The sequence below is a fragment of the Anolis carolinensis genome, chromosome 2, assembly GCF_035594765.1.
Source record: "Anolis carolinensis isolate JA03-04 chromosome 2, rAnoCar3.1.pri, whole genome shotgun sequence".
Taxonomy (NCBI): Eukaryota; Metazoa; Chordata; class Lepidosauria; order Squamata; family Dactyloidae; genus Anolis; species Anolis carolinensis.
In genome coordinates this window covers 139,454,804-139,475,974 of record NC_085842.1, presented here as the reverse complement: position 1 = coordinate 139,475,974, position 21,171 = coordinate 139,454,804, and the positions used below count along the sequence as shown (strand labels likewise).

Here is a 21,171-nt window from a genome sequence, read left to right as displayed (position 1 = left end):
CCTAACAGCTGGTAAACTGGTTGGGATTTCTGGGAGTTGTACGCCAAAACACCTGGGGACCCATAATTTGAGAACCACTGGGGCTAGCACTCTGACAGGGAAGACTAAAGATCTTGTAAAACTACAATTCCCAGGATGCCATAGCACTGAGCCATGGGCAATTAACGTGGTGTCAAGCTGCATTAATTCTACAACGTCATCAGCTTGCATCTGAATAAACATGCAAAGGACTGAGTTGTCAGCCCTGCCACATCCGTTTACCATTCCTATTTTACTGAATGCCAAACTATATTTTAACCACCCAATCAAAAATTTCCCACCCATCTTTTTCACCTCACCGAAGGAAAAAAAGTTATTTTCGCTGAAACATTATTTGGTCAGAAAAGAGCTGACACAACATTGAGCTATGCTTGTTCTATAAAACTGTTTCGTGCTAATTTTTAAAGAAACCGTCAAACTGCCATCTTCCCTAGAATCCAGTTTTAGCCAGTTCTGTCTGCTTTCCTCCCAGTTCATGAGCTCCTTTCCCTTTTGGCTGAAATCATGCAGAAGATCATGTGTCTTTTTCCTGTGAAGACAATTGGATCATCCAACTGGGGATATTTCAATTTTGGAAGAGGATATGTTTGAACACAGCATGCCAGCTTCTTGTAGTGACTTCAGGGTTGGACTCTCACCTGTTGGCTTTCAGCTCTGGCTCAGCCATGCAAATCCTTGGGCAAAAGTCACTCTCTTTCATCCTCAGAGGAAGGCAAAGGCAAATGTCCTCTGAAAAAACTTTGCCAGGAAAACTCCATGATGATTTCCCTTTAGTAATTCAGGGTGCATCTATACCAGGCATGGGCCAACTTTGGCCCTCCAGGTGTTTTGGACTTCAACTCCCACAATGAATTGTAAGCGTTGAAGTCCAAAACACCTGGAAGGTCAAAGTTTGCCCATGCCTGATCTGTACTGTAGACCTGATACACTTTGATATCTCTTTAACTGCTGTGGCTCAAGGCTATGGAAATCTAGTTTGGTGAGCCACCGACACTCTTTGGCAGAGAAGGCTAAAGGCCTTGTAAAACTGTACGCAGATGATGTCCAACTCTGTCACTCCTTTTCACCTGTCACTAAGGAGGCTGTGCAGGTCCTGAACCAGTGCTTGGCGGCTGTATCTGACTGGATGAGGGCAAACAAATTGAAATTGAATCCAGACAAGACAGAGGTCCTCTTGGTCAGTTGTAAGGCTGAACAGGACATAGGATTATAGCCTGTGCTGGGTGAGGTTACATTCCCCCAGAAGGCGCAAGTTCACAGCTTGAGAGTGATCCTGGACTCATTGCTGAGCCTGGAACCCCAGGTCTCGGCAGTGGCCAGGGGAGCTTTTGCAGAATTAAAACTTGTGCACCAGCTGCGCCTGTACCTTGGGAAGACTGACTTGGCCATGGTGGTCTACGCTCTTGTTACATCTCGGATATACTACTGCAACAAGCTCTATGTGCCTTTGAAGACTGTCTGGAAGCTTCAATTAGTTTAATGGGCGGCAGCCAGATTGCTCACCGGGGTGAAGTACAGGGAGCATACAACCCCCCTGTTACTTCAGCTCCACTGTCTGCCAGTCTGCAACCGAGCACAATTCAAAGTGCTGGCTTTAGCGTATAAAGCCCTGACCAGTTGTGGCCCAGTTTACTTGTCTGAACGTATCTCCCTCTGTGATCCACCTCGTAGGTTAAGATTGTTGGGGGAGGCCCTGCTCTCAATCCCATCACCCTCGCAAGCGCAATTGATGGAGATGAGACAGTGGTGGCCCCTCGTCTGTGGAACTCCCTCCCTAACGAAATCAGGTCGGCCCCCTCACTTTCATCCTTTCGGAAAAAACTCAAAACATGTCTGTGGGACCAGGCATTCGAGCAGCAAATGCAGCAATAATAACAATTTATGTGGCAGATAATGGACAGACCCTGCACTATGACTTAAGACTTGTGCAATTTTAAAATGATGTTTTTTTATAATTGATGTTTTAATTATCTGTTTTAATTGTAATTGTTTTATAACTGCTTGTTTTTGGCATCTAATGACTGCCTGTTGTGTAGCTGGCCCTGCCCTGAGTTCCCACCCGGGAGTGAGAAGGACAGGATACAAATGTATGAAATAAATAAATAAATATTACAAATCCCAGGATTCCATAGCCTTGGGCTGTGGCTATTAAATGGGTATTAAAAACACTTTTATTGTGTTGTCGAAGGCTTTCATGGCCGGAATCACTAGGTTGCTGTGAGTTTTCTGGGCTATATGGCCAAGTTCCAGATGCAATCTCTCCCAACATTTCGCCCACATCTATGGCAAGCGTCCTCAGAGGTTGTGAGATCTGTTGGAAACTAGGAAGGGGGGGGGGGTTATGTATCTGTGAAAGGTCCAGGGAGGGAGAAAGAAATCTTGTATGTTTGAGGCAAGTGTGAATGTTGCAACTGGCCACCTTGATTAACATTGAATGGCCTTGCAGCATCAAAGACTGGCTGCTTCCTGCAGGGAGGGGGAGAGACCTTATAATCCTTGGACCATGTGTCGCTGTGAGGAGAGGCAAGAGATAAATTTGTTATTATTATTAGTTAAAATAACAGCTTTCTGTTTAATGGTTTGCTTGTTTTTAAAGCCCTCTTTGTTCAGGATGGGGCCTGGGCGCTTGAGTGGACTCAGAAAAGCCAGAACTGGGCCCGCTTTGGCCTGATCTCCATGGAAACGAGAAGGGGAAGTTCCGCCTTGCCGGCTTCGACTCCAGGGTTGGCCGTGTGAGGGACGTTCTGGCTCCGCTCTATGGTTGTGGAAGACTCAGGTTTGCCGCTCAAGAGAACTCCTCGGGAAGGTGAGGCGGAAGGGAGGCGAAGGCGGGGTGGAGGCTGAGGGCGCTTCCAGACAGGCCCTATATCCCAGGATCTGATCACAGGTTTTCTGCTTTAAACTGGATTATATGAGTCCTCACTGCTAGATAATCTGGGATAAACAGAAAACCTGGGATCAAATCCTGGGACATAGGGCCTATCTGGAAGCCTATGGGAGTGAGCGGAGCCAGCCCAGAATCCAGAGCAAGGCGAGGCAGGGAGGGGTGGAAGCCAGGGCCAAGGAGGAGGCTGGAGGCTGATGGCGCTGGGGATAAGGAACGGGGAAGTCACCCCTCAAGCGCATGGAGAGAGAATATGGGGACATGTGTTGTCGATGGCTTTCATGGCCGGAATCACTGGGCTGCTGTGAGTTTTCCAAGCTCTAGAAGCATTCGCTCCTGACGTTTCGCCCACATCTATGGCAGGCATCCTCAGATGTTTTAAGGTTTGTTGGAAACTAGTCACGTGGGGTTTATATGTCTGCGTAAGGTCCAGGGTGGGAGAAAGAACTCTGGTCTGCTGGATGCAAGTGTTAATGTTTCAATCGATCACTTTGATTAACTTTGAATGACCTTGTAGCTTCAAAGTCTGGTTGCTGCCTGCCTGGAGTAATCCTTTGTTGGGAGGTGTTAACTGGCCCTGATTGTTTCTTGTCTGGAGTTCCCCTGTCTTCTGAGTGTTGTTCTTCATTTACTGTCCTGATTTTAGAGTTAATACTTGTAGCCAGATTTTGTTCATTTTCATCTTTTCCTCCATTCTGTTGAAATTGCCTGGAATTCCCAGAAGCAGGAAGCAGTCAAGCTTTGAAGCTACAAGGCAATTCAGTACTAATCAAGGTGGCCAATCGCAACATTCACACTTACCTCTCCCACTCTGGACCTTCCACAGATATATAAACTCCATGTGACTAGTTTCCAACAGACTTCACAACCTCTGAGGATGCCTGCCATAGATGTGGGCGAAATGTCAGGAGAGAATGCTTCTGGAACATGGTTATACAGCTTGGGAAACTCACAGCAGCCCAATGTGTGGGCATCTACACAGCAGAATGGATTCGGCTTGGCACCATTATGACTGCCATTGCTGAGTGCTAAGGAATCCTAGGAGTTGTCGTTCTGTTTTTTGTAAAAGGCCTTGTGAAACTACAACTCTTGGGATTCCATCGCATCCTGCCATTGGCAGTCAGTGGTGTCAAACTGCGTTAATTCTACAGTGTAGATGCACTCTAAGAAGGCTGAGCAGAGAAAGGACCCAAGCACAAGAAATAGTCAAAGCATAGTACTGTATGTCAAAAGGATGTCCCGCCAAACCCTTCAACAGGTCACACATATGGTGGTCTTGCCAATTAGTGCAGGCTTATTTGGGGGGGGGGGGGGGGATATCAAGAAAACAAATAAAAATGATCCACAACAAAGTTAAAAAATCTAGGGATGTGCCTATTAGGGTCCCTTCCACACAGTTGAAAAAATTCCCACATTTTCTGTTTTGAACTGGGATATTTGGCAGTGTACCCAGATAACCCAGTTCAAAGCAGATATGGAATTTTCTGCCTTGATATTCTGGGTTATATGGCTGTGTGGAAGAGCCCAAGGTTTATTCAGAGACCATCTAAAGCAGCTGGAAATTGAAATTTGACAGTACAGCTTCCTAGCTTCACATATAACAATTGCCAAATATTGGAAAGGTGAAAAATACTAAGCATTAAAAACTGGAGGGACGAACTGGAGGGATTACACACAGATGACCAAGATTTCTAGTAATTTGAAACATGAAAGCCATGAATTTTTTGGAAGAAACTGGAAGCTGGCTATAGCATATCTGACAGGAGAATTTAAGACAAACAAGAGGAATCTATTGACCTAGAATTCTAGAGGGGTAGATAAAATGAGCATAAACTCTGTGTGGATTAGTGACAAGACAAGGTATCCTGTGGGTGGGAAGAGAGGTAACTGCAATGTGGGTGGTGGATTGTTTATGAATATGTGTACATGTTTGTATATTGGAGGTGTATTTTAAAAATAAAATAAAAATTTAAAAATAACAAACAGATCACACTTATGGGACACATATTCTACATGCAGAAAATGCTGGCTCTTCTCTGTATGGCTGGATCTGAAAGCCTAGAAAGTGATTAGCTCTCAGACAATGTTGAGATAGACACTGCTCTGCCTTAGTATGAAGGAGTTTCCCTGAGATGCCTCTGATGCAATCTGAATTGAGTGCTGCTCAGCCAACAAGCCTCCCTTCCCTTTTATGGTTTGCACTGCAAAAGGAGGTTTTATCTGTTCTTCTGGTGGATGCCATTCCATCAATGGATGGACCACAATTAAGGGTCATTCTATGTATCCTGTCTGAAATTCACAGCTGGTGCACTCAGGCCCCTTCTACATTGCCATATTAAATCTAAGTAATCTGCTTTGAAATGGATTATATGGGAGAATAGCCTCAAATATGACTAGATTATATGGCAGTGTAAATTCATGAAATCAAAGCAGATAATGTGGATTATTTGCTTTGATAATTTGGATTATATGGCAATGTAGAAGGGCCTCAGGTTATCTCCAGCATTGTGGGAGATCAGCAACAACTCTCAATTATACTCAATTTCCCTTGTGTCCCTTACACTTGTAAAAAATGTGCATAATACAATACAGGCAGTCCCTGAGTTACATATATCTTACAAATTTACAAACAACACATAGTTAAGACTGAGATAACAGGATGTGTGAGAAATCTACCCCTAGATAGGGAAATAAATTCTTGAAAAAGTTATAATGGGGGAAAGGTGTATCCACTGAAGCTTTCTCACCAATTCTTGTTTCCATAACAAGCCAAATCTTTCAAAATGCAACTATGACAGAGACAGAAAGTGGGGTGAAATCTTATGAACAGGGGCACACACAGCAAAACAAACACCACAGAGGTGTTAACACTTCCCTATGTGATCCAAAACTAAAAGATCTTTGGCTGGAGTTACACTTTAAAAATGGGCTTTTTCTGACATACAAATTCAACTTAAGAAGAAATCTATAAAATCTAGGCTGTAACTTGGGAACTGTCTGTAAAATAAATACTGACAAATTTGTAGAAAAATCATGCAAGCATAAGGTTATATTGTTAGAGGGTGGGAAGGTATAATGTAAATAATAATAATAATAATAATAATAATAATAATAATAATAATAATAATAATAATAGCAACAACTTTATTTTTATGCCCCGCCTCCATCTCCTCGAAGGGACTCAGGCCGGCTTACATGGAGCCAAGCCCAGATAATTACAGTGATTGAAAAATAAAAACACATTAAAAATACAGTTATACATGTTAAACATAATAAAATAGCAATGATATCAAATAACATAATTTAAAACCTAAACAAAATTCATAAAAATGAACTGGGTCAAAGTGCATGGAGTGTATATTGCAAACTAGAGAATGAAGTAAGTAACCAAAGTAACCATATTTTATATATACATTTTGCTTTTACTTTTGTATATAATGAGGCTGTCCAAACTAAATAGCCGAGAGGACACATCTACACTGATCACTTATGACAGTGTGAAAGCTGCAGAGAAAGAAAGAGATTTCAACATGCAGATGACTAAATGGGAACTCCTGAAACCAGTTTGAGGCCCAGATTGTGTTTCTGTACACCACACAGCTTAGCCCGGAATCAGTTATAAATTCACAGTATCTGTGGCTTCGTATATGGGGAGAATGCAGGTTTTAAAAAATTACCTGCTGTAATGCATATGTGTGGATCATGGGAGCCCTCATTCTTAAATCCTTTCTGCCCTGTCATGTGGTTCATATTAAAGTGTGCTGATATGCATTAAGTTCTTTTCTTGCATTTGATTCCTTGCATTTGGTTATCTTGATTTAAAGTGTGCTGCAATGTGCCTTTGCAGCATGCATCATATAAACACTGTACAGCTGCCTTCTACATTAGATGGTCATTGTAGATGTGCCCAGGGTAATTTTATTCTTGTGTTAAGGCAGTAGATACTGCATAAGTAGCTTGCTGTTCATATCCTTTCCCCCTCCATCCAACTCCATCCACCCTATGTCCTATCATAGTCTTTGTTGGACTGGTACATGTGGCCAACGGCTCAAATCTTTTGGATGTGGAATGATTGCCTGATTAGGGATTGAGATCTTGCTACCTCAGAAACATGCATCACTGATTTTGATATTTAATCTGTACACTATGAAAATCAACTTGGCAAATTAGTGACATAAGCTCCTAACATCACATATATATATTTTGCATTCCATTTATTTATTTAATTTATTAATAATTATAATTATAATTATTATAATTTATTTCTTAACTAGAGTAACCCTTCACTTGTAATAGATGTAATTGGTTGGATATTTGATATAAAGTAAATCTTTCAAAGAGAATGGGGATTGAATTGCTATTAAAAAAGCGGCAGTTGGTTTGATTACACTATGAAACAAAATTTGAAAAAAAAAATGTTCCTGTGTTGTTAAAGGTTTTCATGGCCAGAATCACTGCATTGCTATGAGTTTTCCGGGCTGTATGGCCATGGAACATTGTTATACAGGAAAACTCACAGCAACCCAATCTGTTCCTGGTTTGCAAGTGTTATTTCCTGTTTAATTGTGTGATACTTAACTTTGAAAGTAGTCATGATACTCCAGAAACTTCTTTTTTTGTGGTTGCCACAAACAATATTGAATTGGTTGAGACTCTATGAGATATTCATTGAAAAACTATAGCAAAATGTGCTGTAAGATGTCCCACAAAAGCAAAGTTTTTGCAGTTTAATAAACTTTTCCCATGTTTTAATGATAGAACCAATTAGGAAATGACATTTATAACCCAGGAACAAAAACCATGTTATATAATGTTATAGTATTGATTATTAAGATACTGCAAGTGCAGCCTCTTAATGTTTGAAATACATGCCATTGATTGCTCTAAGTGTTGAAGTATGCATTTGACTTTAGGATTTCTGCATTTGATAATTAACAGCACATAAATCTTTGCAGGACTCAGCCATACTTTGAATATGAAGAAATTTCCTAAGGAAATAAAAAAAATACATTAATGGCTTCTTCTATGTGATTATTTAGGTAATCGTTGTGATTGCGCGTGGGCTTTATAGATTACCACTCCACCTTATTCTTAAAGATGTATATGATCGTTGAAAACCATTCAAAGTCCGTTCTTCATTTGAAGAGGTCGCCCAGTAACAGATCTTGGTCTCTTCTTGTAGGTAGGTATGCTACTCTTCCTTTTGTCTAATCTTGCATCAATTCTGAATAGTTTTTTAAAAAGTGTTTTTTCAAAAGTTTGTTTTCAATTACTTACGTTCTTTTAGCCCCACAGCCATCACAACCACGGATTTTGGGAACATGGCTATCCCTAGGCTTTGATTAGAATATTCCCCCCCCCCCCCTTGTTGTTCTTTAGGTAGCAAGCGAAAACGTTTTTTATTGAAATAGGCTGTTAAACACAAAGCGTTTAAAGAGTGATGTTGCATTATTCTAATTGGATTTTTCAGAGCTTTTAATTTTAAAAAAATCTTTTATTCTTTTAACTGACTTGTGACTTTTTTCATACTGCAAATATTTTAATTTTATTTCACTGTTCTCTATTTATAAGTTTTTAATTGTGCTGTTTTTAAAAACTCTGAGCTGCTTTGAGGGTTTGACATGTATAGGAAAATGGTGATTAAATGGTTGAGAGTTTCATACATACTATTAAAGTGATGAGACCCATAATAATTCTGATACAAGGAACTAGTGAAAAAAACTTTGAAGAAGCTCTGTACATTTCATGCAACAATGAAAAATTGGGAGGGCTTGTGCATTTTTTCTTCAAGTTATTTTTAAATAGATTTGCTTGGAAAAGTAATATTAGAATTGGCCTGATTTGTCACGTGGATAATTGGCATTTTATTTAGATTTCATGTAACATTTCTTCCCATTGTTTAATATAGACGTTTTTGTTGAGGTCAAGGGATTAATTATTAGTATAAACAGTTACAATTGTTTATAGAAGGTTGTCTATTCTTTGAAAATAATATGAATGAAAATGTCAAAGTCTGTAAGACAGGTATTAATGGGAACCTCTTAGGATCTAAATTTTTTTAAGTAGATGAATTTATGTTTTAAATCTGTCCTTTTTTTTCACTTTCTAGGGATCTCCTCTGTAGGCCTGGCTGCTGCTTATTACAGTGAAGGTAACATTCATTAACTTCATTTGAAATTTGCCATTGATTCTTATTGCAGTTGCCTTTTTTGTTCTTCAACAGTCCGTTTTTAAAAATCAGCACAATTTCCAGGCAGTTTTCCAAACCTGAAAACACACAAAAACAAAAATTCGCCCTTCCCCAGATTGTTCTGTATAGTAGCTCTCAATCTGTGGATCCCCAGATGTTTTTTATTTTTAACTCACAGAAATCGTAACAGCTGGTAAAGTGGCTGGGATTTCTGGGAGTTGTAAGCTAAAACACCTGGGAACCCACAGATTGAGAACCACTGGTAAAGTCCCTCTTAAAGTAGTAGCAGCAAATGTCATGATGCCAGTTCTAGTTGACATCTTGAGAAAGGGCTACAGAAGGAAATACAAATATTTGCATATGTGACTAGAGGAGTGGGATCTGCTAAAGAGCTGGGTGGAAATTGAGCTCTGCCTCCGTGCAGTTGCCCATCTCTATATACGCATTAGTATAGGAAAAATTTACACCACTATAATTGCACTGGCTTTCGTAATTACATAATTGATCAGGTGGCTTACCCATCACTCGGTGATTAGTTCCCCACCCACCAGGTCTAAAATGTGATAGAGATGCAGTGGAAAGCTTGTCTCCCATATAATCTTAAGAACAATTGCTGCTGGTGTTTTTACTTTTCTCCTTCTGTTGCTTCTTCTATACGGACAGTTGACACAACAGAGCCACATTGGTTGAGGATACTTGCTCCTATTACAAAGTGGGTCTTGAAGAGCACATGTAGCCTATGGCTCACTTTATTTTATAGTAGATTTGCTGAATTAATCTCGTCACATGATCAGCCTGGCTCACACTGAGATAGATTTACAAGAGGTCTAGAAATGAGTAGTGTGCTTCAGAAGGGTTTAAAATCCTTTGTATTTTATATTCTGTATAGCCAAGAAAATAAATTTGGCTTCTGAAGTATTAAATAAGTCCAATGCAGATTATCAGCTGTGCCGTTCCATTTGTGAAATGCCCTCTTATATTTCCACCTGAGACCAATGTTGGTTTCTTTTTGGTGACAGGTCAAGACATGTGTTCTTATTAAAGCTATTGGGGCCTAATTTACTTTTAAGCATCTGCACAGTTTTGCCTTTTGAAATTATTTAATTTTTTTAGTGGTTTACTATGATTTTATCTGGTTTAAATTATCATTTAAATGTTTTTTATTATTATTATTTTGACTTTTTGCTTCCCTGAGATCTTATGACAATAATACAGCAAATAAATAAAGGATGAGTTTGACTAGTTGAGATTGGTGTCAAATTTTAAAATGTGATATGTATTATTCAGATAGCTTGGGGTGGAAACTCTTCTATCTTGCTGGCTGTTGCTTTGTAGCTGTGCAAAATCTGGAAGAGTGGGAGGTAAGTAATAAGTTTTTTTGTACAAGCTTTAAGTGTCTTAGCTGAGTTGGTCTGAGAAACTGTGGTGAGAAAGAAAGAAAGAAAAAAATCCTTATATATGTAAATGATATATGAAAACAAAAATTATGTGTCATATCTATGGTGACACTACACTATGGCATTAGTGCACATTCTTTGGATTCTTGTCTGAGAAACTAGCAACACTGCATCTGAATATTTCTTGCCTAAGGAAGGCCTAAGAAATTAAAGGGGTCACCATAAATAAACATATGACAAAGGCACATATTCACTATTTCTAGTGGTGGAATCTATTTGTTTATAATTTCACGTTTAGTCTTTGTTTTTTTCCAATTCACTTACATGGCTGGGAAAGACCTCTGCTGAATGGCTTTGACTTGCTATGGGGAAATTCTGTATTGCATTTAAGTGATTTAAGTGACTATTTCTATCAGCAATATCAAGAATGACCAAATGGCAATTGTATTCGTTTTTATCTTTGTGTCTGGAAGGACTTGTGAGATTGGTTCTTAAACTGTTAAAAAATTCCTGCCCTGTTCCTTTATTCTTAGTTTCTCTGCCTGAAACAATGGCTTATATATAGGTTCTAGAGAAAGAAAACTCACTTTAACAAGTCTGAAGTCTCTTGCATGCTAGAGAACAAGACCAATTATTTGTTTGAGCCTTTCCTCTATAGTGATTTTGCATTTTGCAACAATCCATAGGCTGATCTCATACTGGAATGACTGTCTATGATGACCTGAGAAGCTATCCTTCCCCATATTTTAAAATTGTTGGGTCATGGAGAATGATTTTTTCCTTCATGGTTTTGGGGAAAGGGAAAAGTATTAATAAAATGTCAAACTTCAGACGCCAATTAGAGAGCAAAATAGAGTTTATTAAAGCAACAGTCCAAAAAAAAATAGCTCAACAAACTAAAAAGAATTAAAACACTTAACTTTCAGTGTTATTAAGTAGAACAAGCGGGAAAAGCCCCAAAAAACAAGAATTGGCAAATAATCTGGATTAGCCAGAGATATAATCCAGGTTAAACTTAAAGTTCTAGAACTTGACCCAAAAGTTCACAATGGGCTGAAAAACGGAGGCATGAACTAAAGCAAGTAGTATTGAAGCCCACAAACCTTTCCCAAAACTCAAAAGTACAAAAAGGAGTTCAAAACAAACGCCCAAACTGAGCTAGGGAACTCCCAGTTGAGAGCAAGCCAGCAAAATAGCGAGACGCTGGCGAGCTCGCAGCAACTGCTGCTGGAATGTACACCAAACCAAGAGTTAAAGGAGCAGAGCGGGAAAGCGTCGTCAAGCTGGTCCAAAGTCAGGATAAACCAGCAGCGCCAAGCTGCTGCAGAAGCAAACGCCAAGCCAGGAGTTAAAGGAGCAGAGCGGGAGAATGTCGTCAAGCCAGTCTGAAGTCGGGATAAGCAGACAGCTTATCAGGAGTGAAGATAATAGTCAGTAACAGCAGACAGCTATGGAATAGAGAACGATGCCAAGCCACGGATTGAGAGCGAAGAGCAAAGCCGAATCAAGTTCCAGTCCAAGGTCCAAGGTCCAAGAGGTTGAAGTCATCCAAGAAGGTCACAACACGAAATGGCACAGAGAGCCAAAGCAACGAGGGTGAACAGCAGCTAATACAAAATAGTAATAATAGTGCAGTCCAGGAAAACCCACACAATTCCAGCCCTCCGTTGCAGAATAACCCAGATTAAACTTACATCCGTTGCAAAGTCCCAGTCCAGTCTTCAGTAACACACACAGGAAACCCAATGATGCCCAGCAACACCTTGCCACACGCAAGGTATAATGGCCAAACAACCCCAATATATCCAGGTCTCCCTGGGCTTCCAAACTATCCATGCCCAAAGAGCAGGTGTCTCAGTTTCTTAATCTGAATCAGAACTCCACACAGCCAATGCCCTTGGGTCAGGCGTTCCTAATTCCTCATCAGAGTCCCAATCATCCTGCCCATGCCCAACTCTATCCACACCTGTGGACCCCCTCTCACTCCTCCGAGCAGACCAAGTGGGATCTGCTTCTGAAGACACACAAGCTTCCCCAGCATCAGCAGTATCCATGGGCCCCGATTCGTCCCCAAGCATTTCTGGTGCCCGTGCCCAGTCCGTGTCCAATTCCTCCGTTAACACCTGTTCCCCAGCATCCATTTCCACCTCAGGATCCCCACATGAATCTTCCTCAGAAGACTCCCCATCAGTCTCTCTGACCCTTTTCCTAAACAAATCCTCCAATGAGCCCTCCTCGCGAAGGTTTTTCCTTCCTGTCCTGATCCCACCACTATCATTCACAGTCTCCGAAGGCGCATTCACAACATAAAATGAGAGATATATTTAAATACAATACAACTAATGCATGCCGTATCTGTGCACAAAAAAGTTACATGTAGGTTAGCCATCTTGGGGAAAAATTTCCTTCCACATGGAAGGACTTCCTAATATCATGCAAGTTCTTAGACATCAGAAAGAAAGGTCAACAAAACCTCCCTTTGTATTTTTTATTGTTGTATGTCAGGGTAGATAATGAAAGGGCCTAAACACTTCTGTAAATAATAATAATAATAATAATAATAATAATAATAATAATAATAATAATTTCATTTATACCCCGCCCCATCTCCCTGAGGGGACTCGGGGCGGCTTACAACAGTGTAAATAACAAAACAATAATCAAAATAAATAGATGATAATAAACCATTAAACCAATAAACCAATAAAACAACAAAAGTAACAAACAATCCATAAAAGTAAACAGTAAACAAAACATATTAAAGTATAAAAACAGACATCCTTTAAAATCAGAATTATATGGTGTTTCTTTTGTTTATTGTAGGAAGCTATATTTGACAAGGGTGCAGGAAAGATTTTCCTGAAGACCTTCAACCTTTACAAAAAGCTGTTAACCCTGTCAAAGGCTGGTCATGAACAAGGTAAAGCCATGTGTCAGTGAATGAACAGCATGTCTGCATTGAACCGAAAGAAAGTAAACACGGTGTATGCATTTACGTGTGCATGTATATATAAATAACTTTTACAATTGGATAACAAAGAATCCCAGAACTTGCACCGTTTTAGTGTCTGTTTCCTGCCTTCCAAAACCACAGCTGTTGTACATTACTATAAAGCAGGGCAGAAGAGTCTTGGTTTACAGGAATACAGACTGAGCATAAATATTTAATTGTGAGGGCAGATATAGAAACAAACTACAGTAGAGTCTCACTTATTCAAGCTTATCCAAGTATTATCCAAGGCAGTCTGCCTTTTAGTAGTCATTGTTTTTGTAGTAAATGTTGCAATGTTTTGGTGCTAAATTCGTAAATACAGTAATTACTACATAACATCATTGTGTATTGAACTGCTTTTTCTGTCAATTTCTTGTAAAACATGATGTTTTGGTGCTTAATTTGTAAAATCATAATGTAATTTTATGTTTAATAGGCTTTTTTCTTGATCCCTCCTTATTATCCAAGATTTTCGCTTATCCAAGGTTCTGCCGGCCCGTTTATCTTGGATAAGTGAGACTCTACTGTATTATGCTGCATTTTAATCACAGGAAGCTTTTTATCTGATAACAAAGCAGGCATTTATCAGTAATCCCTATATAAATTCTGGAGATTGAACTACATGACTATTGGTCCCTTTGAATGTTCTTCCTGTTCTTCTGAAAAGAATGATACAGAGTTCTAAAAACACATTTCTCTTTGGAGTCCAGAGAATACATTTTCATGCTGGCATTCTACACTTCAGAGCTAGGAATTATCTTGGTAACAAAGCCAATTACTGAGATGAAATGCATGATTATGGCATATATTTCTAGTATTTTTATTATTTATTATTGTTGGGTTTATTATCTTTATTTATGCTCTGCCTTTTCCCACAAACAGGGAGAGAGTTGCAACAATGCAGTTAAAACTTTAAAATGGGACAACAGTTGAAACACCTGAAATCATTTAGTTGAAAATAATAATAAAAATTAAAAGTACCATTAATCCATAAAACACTTCTGAGTATTCCTTACTGAAGAAAACTTTGTGAAATTAATGGTTCAACAGATGACTTGAAGACATATACACCACACCCTCATTAAAACATCCTTGCTTTTTACATATCAATTCTCAAAAGCCTGATGCAGCTGTTATAAAATGTCCTGAAAATTCTCTCAACATGATTCTGCCTTGCAATTGCTATTGTATCTACAGAACAGGTTGCAATCATGAAGTGAATGCAACTGAAGAAAGGAGGGGTGGGAGAGAGAATTTTGTTGGAAAGTGAAAGGTTTAGAAAGCTAACCTCACTACTGCCTCTATTAAGTTTTTTTTAATTGACTCTTAAATTAATGGGGATTGATTGGATACAGAAGAAAGGAATCCTGGACCATTTCAGGACATGGGTATAAGAACACAATCAGCATAGCTGTTCAACAGTGGACTAGACTGCTTGGAGGATGGTGGACTCTCCATCTATAGCGTTGCTTGGTACCATGGTGGTAACAGAACAATATCCTGTTCCTTTGTCAAATAGTGGTGGTTCCACTGGATGAAATTCGGGCTGTGAATGTGGAAGAAGAGAAAGTACGTTACTTTGGCAAGGGCTACCTAGTTGTGTTGCGATTTGGAACTGGATTTTCGCATCCTTTGACGCAGAACGCAGTGATGGGTTGCAGAAGGTATAGTATGAATGTTCTTTTCTATTACCATTCAGGCCAAAGAAGGGAGCATAATGTAAATTTAAAGTAATAATACAGTTTCTAAGAATCTAGCTGCTCCTGTGCTATTTACAGATACACTTTGCACATGACAATTGTATATTGACTTTTTATAACTGAGGTTGACGTTATCTTCTTGAAAAGATCAGGATGGAAATATAGCACAAACATGTTTTTTTACTTGTATGTATGTTAGAATAAATATAACAGTTTCATGATTATAGTACAGTATATGCCAGACTACTGATAGTGAACATTTGATATGCATTCTGTTTTGAAATACTTAATTGCAGAGTACTTTGAAATTTGTGTGTGTGTTGTTTGCAAAATCCAAATTTCTAAAATTTGGTTTTGTCCTCCCCTTTCTTATTGGACTTGTAGGATACTTGCAGTGGTAGAGATTGCAATTATTCCAGGCTGAGATCTACAGTATTACTGTTTCATATATACTCATCTACTCTTTATTTACATAATAAAAATCATGCATTTTTACAAAGGTTTTTCAAAATGCCAGACCCTAGCAAGCTATTTTTTCAATAGTCAGCAGATATCATTGACTGAAAGAGAATTGTATTGTAAACTTTTGTTTTTTTCCTTTTTAACAGTGATGTAGATGCCTTGGCCAAGCTTATTACTAACTTTCTTGAACTGAACAAGGTGCCAGCTTACCAAAATTTTGAAGACAGCAGTGAAAGCGATGCTACTGATGAAGAGGAGCCCAAGGAGAAATAGCAACAAACCATAATGCATAGGAAGAAGGAACTCTTTGAATGGTACAGAACTGAACATCTTAAGTTCTAGATGTTCCCCTTGAGTCTTAACTTACATATTTATCAATTTATTTCCATCTGAAATTACAGCAGTTGGGAAAGAAAGACTAGGAAAAAAAAACCTTGTTTATGTCTTCCATCCTTAATAGGAGTTTGTTGAGAGGAACCAAAGCAAGCAATGTTGTTCTTGGCCCAGTTCAAATGACAATTTCAACTCAGGATAAAAATTCCAAGGGCTGTATGCAATTTTATACCCCTTCACTCGCTGATGATTATTCCCTTTCTTCTTTCTGATTTCACTTGCTCTTCCTACACACCCATTGATCACTATCTACAGATCTTCATGTGAAGGTGCACTAAGAGCCAAGGAGCCATTCCCATGAGTGAAAAGCCTTCCAGAAGATGTCCTGGCACTTGTTGAAAATAGGGGTTTATAATCCTCTCACTTCTGCTTTAAATGGCAAGAAAAATAGAGAGTGAAGACAAGGAAAGGAATCACTTAATTAGGATGACTTATAGTCAAATGGGACAAAGCAGTACAAATGTAACAAAAATTACATTGGAAATTGGGTTGTGTGTGGGCAGAGGAGTCTGTGTGTGATGGACATGTACTTACATCACATCCCATTGAAAGCAATCATGTGGGTCAGAAAGGTTAACACATCTCCAAGCTAAACTATGGTAAACTTTGAGTTCACAGGCACATATTCATACATGCACCGTCATAAACATAAGGAGCAATAGGAAAGTCTCCCATTTCACGATAGTTTTGAAGTACATTCATGCTCGGAAATATTTTAAAAAACCAGTGGTAGTCAGAACAAACTAAGACTTGAAATCATAGTTAAATTCTAATCAAACTTACTTCATTTAGGACATGCTTCTGTGTTCAGGTCTGTATACCCATTGAAATTTTTTTCTTGAGCCTAAAGCAATCCAAAAACATGGGAAAATTGCCCCACATACCCTGGAAATGAGCAGCTTAATTTTAAAAGTACATTTAAAAATTGCCCTCTACGTTCACAGAAATGGGCACAAGGCCTCAAAGATGGATTTAGGGGGCTGCACTTTACCCCTTCCTGGTTTAGGAGTTTGTCTTAACTGCAGAATTGTGTTGCCTTACTTACTGATGTGTTTTTACAGGTCTTACCATCAGACTAATATTATCTGTATTTTGGGATTATCTGTTACCACTGCATAATTATAGTTATTTAGTGTTAACTTTTTGGTCTTTTGTTCCAAGGGAAATTCCAGTGTTATCTAGGTGTTCAAATTATGTATTTTTAAAAAGCACATAGTGTGGGAATTCTTTTCTTTAGCCCCTACAGTCAAAAATCTCATCTTAATCTAGATATTAACTTAAATCCAGTATTAATCTAGAAATGGTCTTAAAAATCTATCCTGTTTTCAGAATTAAAAGAGAAAGAGATAGACTCTTTCTCACATACACATTCATCACTTAGTCACTTAGATTATCTGTTCATCAGCTTTCGCTCAGATCACATCGTCTCTATTCGCCTCCATTCATATCTATTTCGAGCATGAGTTGACCAATGTACCATTGTACAACCATGTTTGTCTCTCACATTATATGCCATATGAAATGAATCAGCTCTTGTATTTTGAGGTGTGTGAATGTGTGTGGTCTGATTCGCACACATTCATACACCTCACAGTACAAGAGCTTTTAAGTGACCTAATTTTCACACTTTTACTGTCCTGTCCATGGAAGATATTTGATTAAGTCTAGGTAACTATAAATTATTGTCAGGAGGAAAAATACCTCAGAATCTTCCTATTGTTTGGTGGTTTTGTGGTCTTGAAAATACATTGTGTTTTATAAAAGGGCATTTTTATCTTTTTAAGCACCATCTGTTGTTCAGTATTAAATTCTTTTACTAGAATTTCCCCTTTTTTGTTTTCATTTGAATTGAATATATATCTGGCTTGAAAACATCAACAACAAACATGGGAAGAAGTTAAAAGAGACCACCCTGTAGTTAGTTGCCTTTTTAATACAGAACATAGTGAATACATGTAATCCATCTGAACTCCAAAGGATCATTTATTGCTTGGAGATCTGTCATGCAAAGCTTTAAAAATTCTTTAGCAAATAATTATAGAATTACAGTTAAAACACATGATATTCCAGAGAGAATGGGGTTGTTTTAATATTTCACACCTTACTTATTCCTGACATCAATTGTCAGGAATAAGTAATACTGTTCAGCGGAGCTTTACTTCTGAGAAGTACAGTGAATATAACTTATAATATAATATAAACCATCACTGGACCCCACTCAATTGGTGAATTATCGGCCTGATTCCAACCTCCCCTTTCTGGGCAAGGTTGTGGAACGTGTGGTGGCCTCACAACTCCAGACATTCTTGGTAGACGCTGATTTTCTGGATCCGGCGTAGTCTGGCTTTAGGCCAGGACATGGTATTGAAACAGTCTTGGTTGCCTTAGTGGATGATCTATGCCAGGAACTGGACAGGGGGAGTGTGTTTCTGCTGGTTCTGCTGGACGTCTCAATGGCCTTCGATACCGTTGACCATGGTATCCTTCTGGAAGGCCTTGCAGGAATGGGTGTTGGAGGTACTGTTTTGCAGTGGCTCCGGTCTTTCCTCAAGGTCGTTCTCAGAAGGTGTTGTTGGGGGACACCTGCTCGGCCCCACAGCCTTTGCTCTGTGGGGACCCGCAGGGTTCTCTATTGTCCCCCATGTTGTTTAACATCTACATGAAGCCACTGGGAGAAATAATCCGAAATTTCGGGGTACGATGTCACCTGTATGCAGATGATGTTCAACTCTGTCACTCCTTCCCACCTGCTAAGGAGGCTGTTCAGGTCCTGTTCAGCTTGGCTGCTGTGACGGTCTGGATGAGGACAAATAAATTGAAATTGAATCCAGACAAGACACAGGTACTCCTGGTCAGTCACAAGGCCGAAAAGGGCATAGGGGTAAATCCTGTGTTGGATGAAGCAGGTTTCAGCTTGGGGATTCTCCTGGATTCATCGCTGAGCCTGGAACTCCAGGTCTCGGCGGTAGCCAGGGGAGTTTTTTTGCACAATTAAAACTTGTGTGCCAGCTGCGCCTGTATCTTGGGAAGTCTGACTTGGTCATGGTAGTCATTGCTCTGGTTACATCCCGAATAGATTACTGCAACGCATTCTATGTGGGGTTACCTTTGAAGACTGTGCAGAAGCTGCAACTGGTCCAATGGGCCGCAGCCAGATTACTCACCAGAGCTGCATACAGGGAACACACAACCCCCATGTTGCACCAGCTCCAATGTCTGCCAGTCTGCTACTGAGCACATTTCAAAGTGCTGGCTTTAGCCTACAAAGCCCTAAATGGTTCTGGCCCAATTTACCTGTCCAAACGTATCTCCTCCTATCAACCATCTTGGAGTTTAAGATCATCTGGGGAGGCCCTGCTCTCAGTCCCGCCTGCATCGCCAGCACAGCTGGCAGGAACGAGAGGGCCTTCTCGGTGGCGGCCCTGCGACTGTGGAACTCCCTCCCTGTGGAGATCAGATCAGCCCACTCCCTCTTGATTTTCTGCAAGAAAGTAATGACATGGTTCTTCGACCAAGCTTTTGAAAACCTGGTGTAGCAATAGACAAAAAAGACTCAGAATTTGACCAATGGAAAGGCCCGAGCCTTGCTTTTGGATCACGTAATATTAATGGTTTTAACTATTTGTAATTTAATAATTATTTTAAAATGACTTTTCTGTAATTTCTTTGTAATTATTTTAAACGGCACTGAATTATTGGCCATGTTAAGCTGACCTGAGTCCCCTCTGAGCTGAGAAGGGCAGGGTAAAAGTATAATAAATAAATAAACAGACAGACTTTGGTGATATGCATTCAATATTCAAGCTTGCATAGTACACTGTCTGGGACATATTTTTCCTAATGTAGTTCAAGATTTGAATTAATGCTTTAGTTAAAGTGTATGACAATGTGGAAAACCATCAGTTGGTTTCTATTCTGCCTTGGTCAGACCACACCTGGAATACTGTGCCCAATTCTGGGCACTGCAATTTAAGGGAGATGTTGACAAGCTGGAATGCGTCCAGAGGAGGGCGACTAAAATGAGCAAGGGCCTGGAGAACAAGCCCTATGAAGAGTGGCTTAAAGAACTGGATACGTTTAGCCTGCAGAAAAAAAGGTTGAGAGGAGACATGATAGCCATGTATAAATATGTGAAGGGAAGTCATAGGGAGGAGGGAGCAAGCTTGTTTTCTGCTGCCCTGGAGACTATGACGCTGAACAATGGCTTCAAACTACAGGAAAGAAAGGAACTCCACTTGAACATGAGGAAGAACGTCCTAACTGTGAGAGCTGTTTGGCAGTGGAACTCTCTGCCCAGAGTGTGGTGGAGGCTCCTTCTTTGGAGGCATTTAAGCAGAGGCTGGATGGCCATCTGTTGGGGGTGCTTTGAATACCATTTTCCTGCTTCTTGGCAGGGGTTTGGACTGGATGGCCCATGAGGTCTCTTCCAACTCTGATTCTATGCAGAGGATTAAGAATGAGGTGATCTGCAGCAATAAAAATCGCATATATTATTTTTTCTCTTCTAACCGGTGAGGAGGTACCTGCTCCAGATTGCAGTATTCCTATCCTTTTACAATGAGTAAAAAATTCCCAGCCAGTTTGCCATCTGTTAGGAATTGTGAGAGCTGAAATCCAAAACACCTGGAGAAGCAGGGTTTGAGAAACACTGTTCTAAAACCATAGTTTTAGTTGATCAATTAGTTGAGCGAAATCAGTTTGTTTGAAAAAACATTTGGTTGTCATACGTACTTAGGAATATTTAAAAAGACTTTTAACTACAAGTGATCTTGTCAGTTAATGTAATATCATTGTATCTAGAATCTGCTGGAGTAGACCAAAAGCCAATCTAGTCCACCATTATCTTTTCTCACAGCGGCTTCCCATGGAACATCCACACTGTAGAATTAATGCAGCTTGACATCACATTAATTGCCATCCTGTTCATCTGAACCTTGAGATTTGTAATTTAGTGAGGCACCAGCATTCTTTGACAGAGAAGGTAAAGACTTTATAAAACAAAAATCTCATGATCCTATAGCACTGATTACAACTCCCATGATTCCAGATGTCTGCAGAAGGCCAAAAAGAAGACATGAGTATAACGGCACCCTCCCAGTTGTTTCTACTCTACA

At 39.6% G+C, this 21,171-nt stretch overlaps 1 protein-coding gene across 1 annotated transcript; it reads left to right on the top strand.

The window, feature by feature from the left end:
* Positions 1-2,695: 2,695 nt before the first annotated feature.
* LOC100556692 (cytochrome b-245 chaperone 1) lies at positions 2,696-19,831 on the top strand. The gene is made up of 7 exons (XM_003217091.4): positions 2,696-2,845; positions 7,963-8,105; positions 9,033-9,074; positions 10,401-10,474; positions 13,334-13,430; positions 15,022-15,166; positions 15,811-19,831. Exons 2-7 carry the CDS (start codon positions 8,021-8,023, stop codon positions 15,935-15,937), a joined length of 570 nt encoding a protein of 189 aa, XP_003217139.2. The 5' UTR covers positions 2,696-2,845; positions 7,963-8,020; the 3' UTR covers positions 15,938-19,831.
* Positions 19,832-21,171: the final 1,340 nt, after the last annotated feature.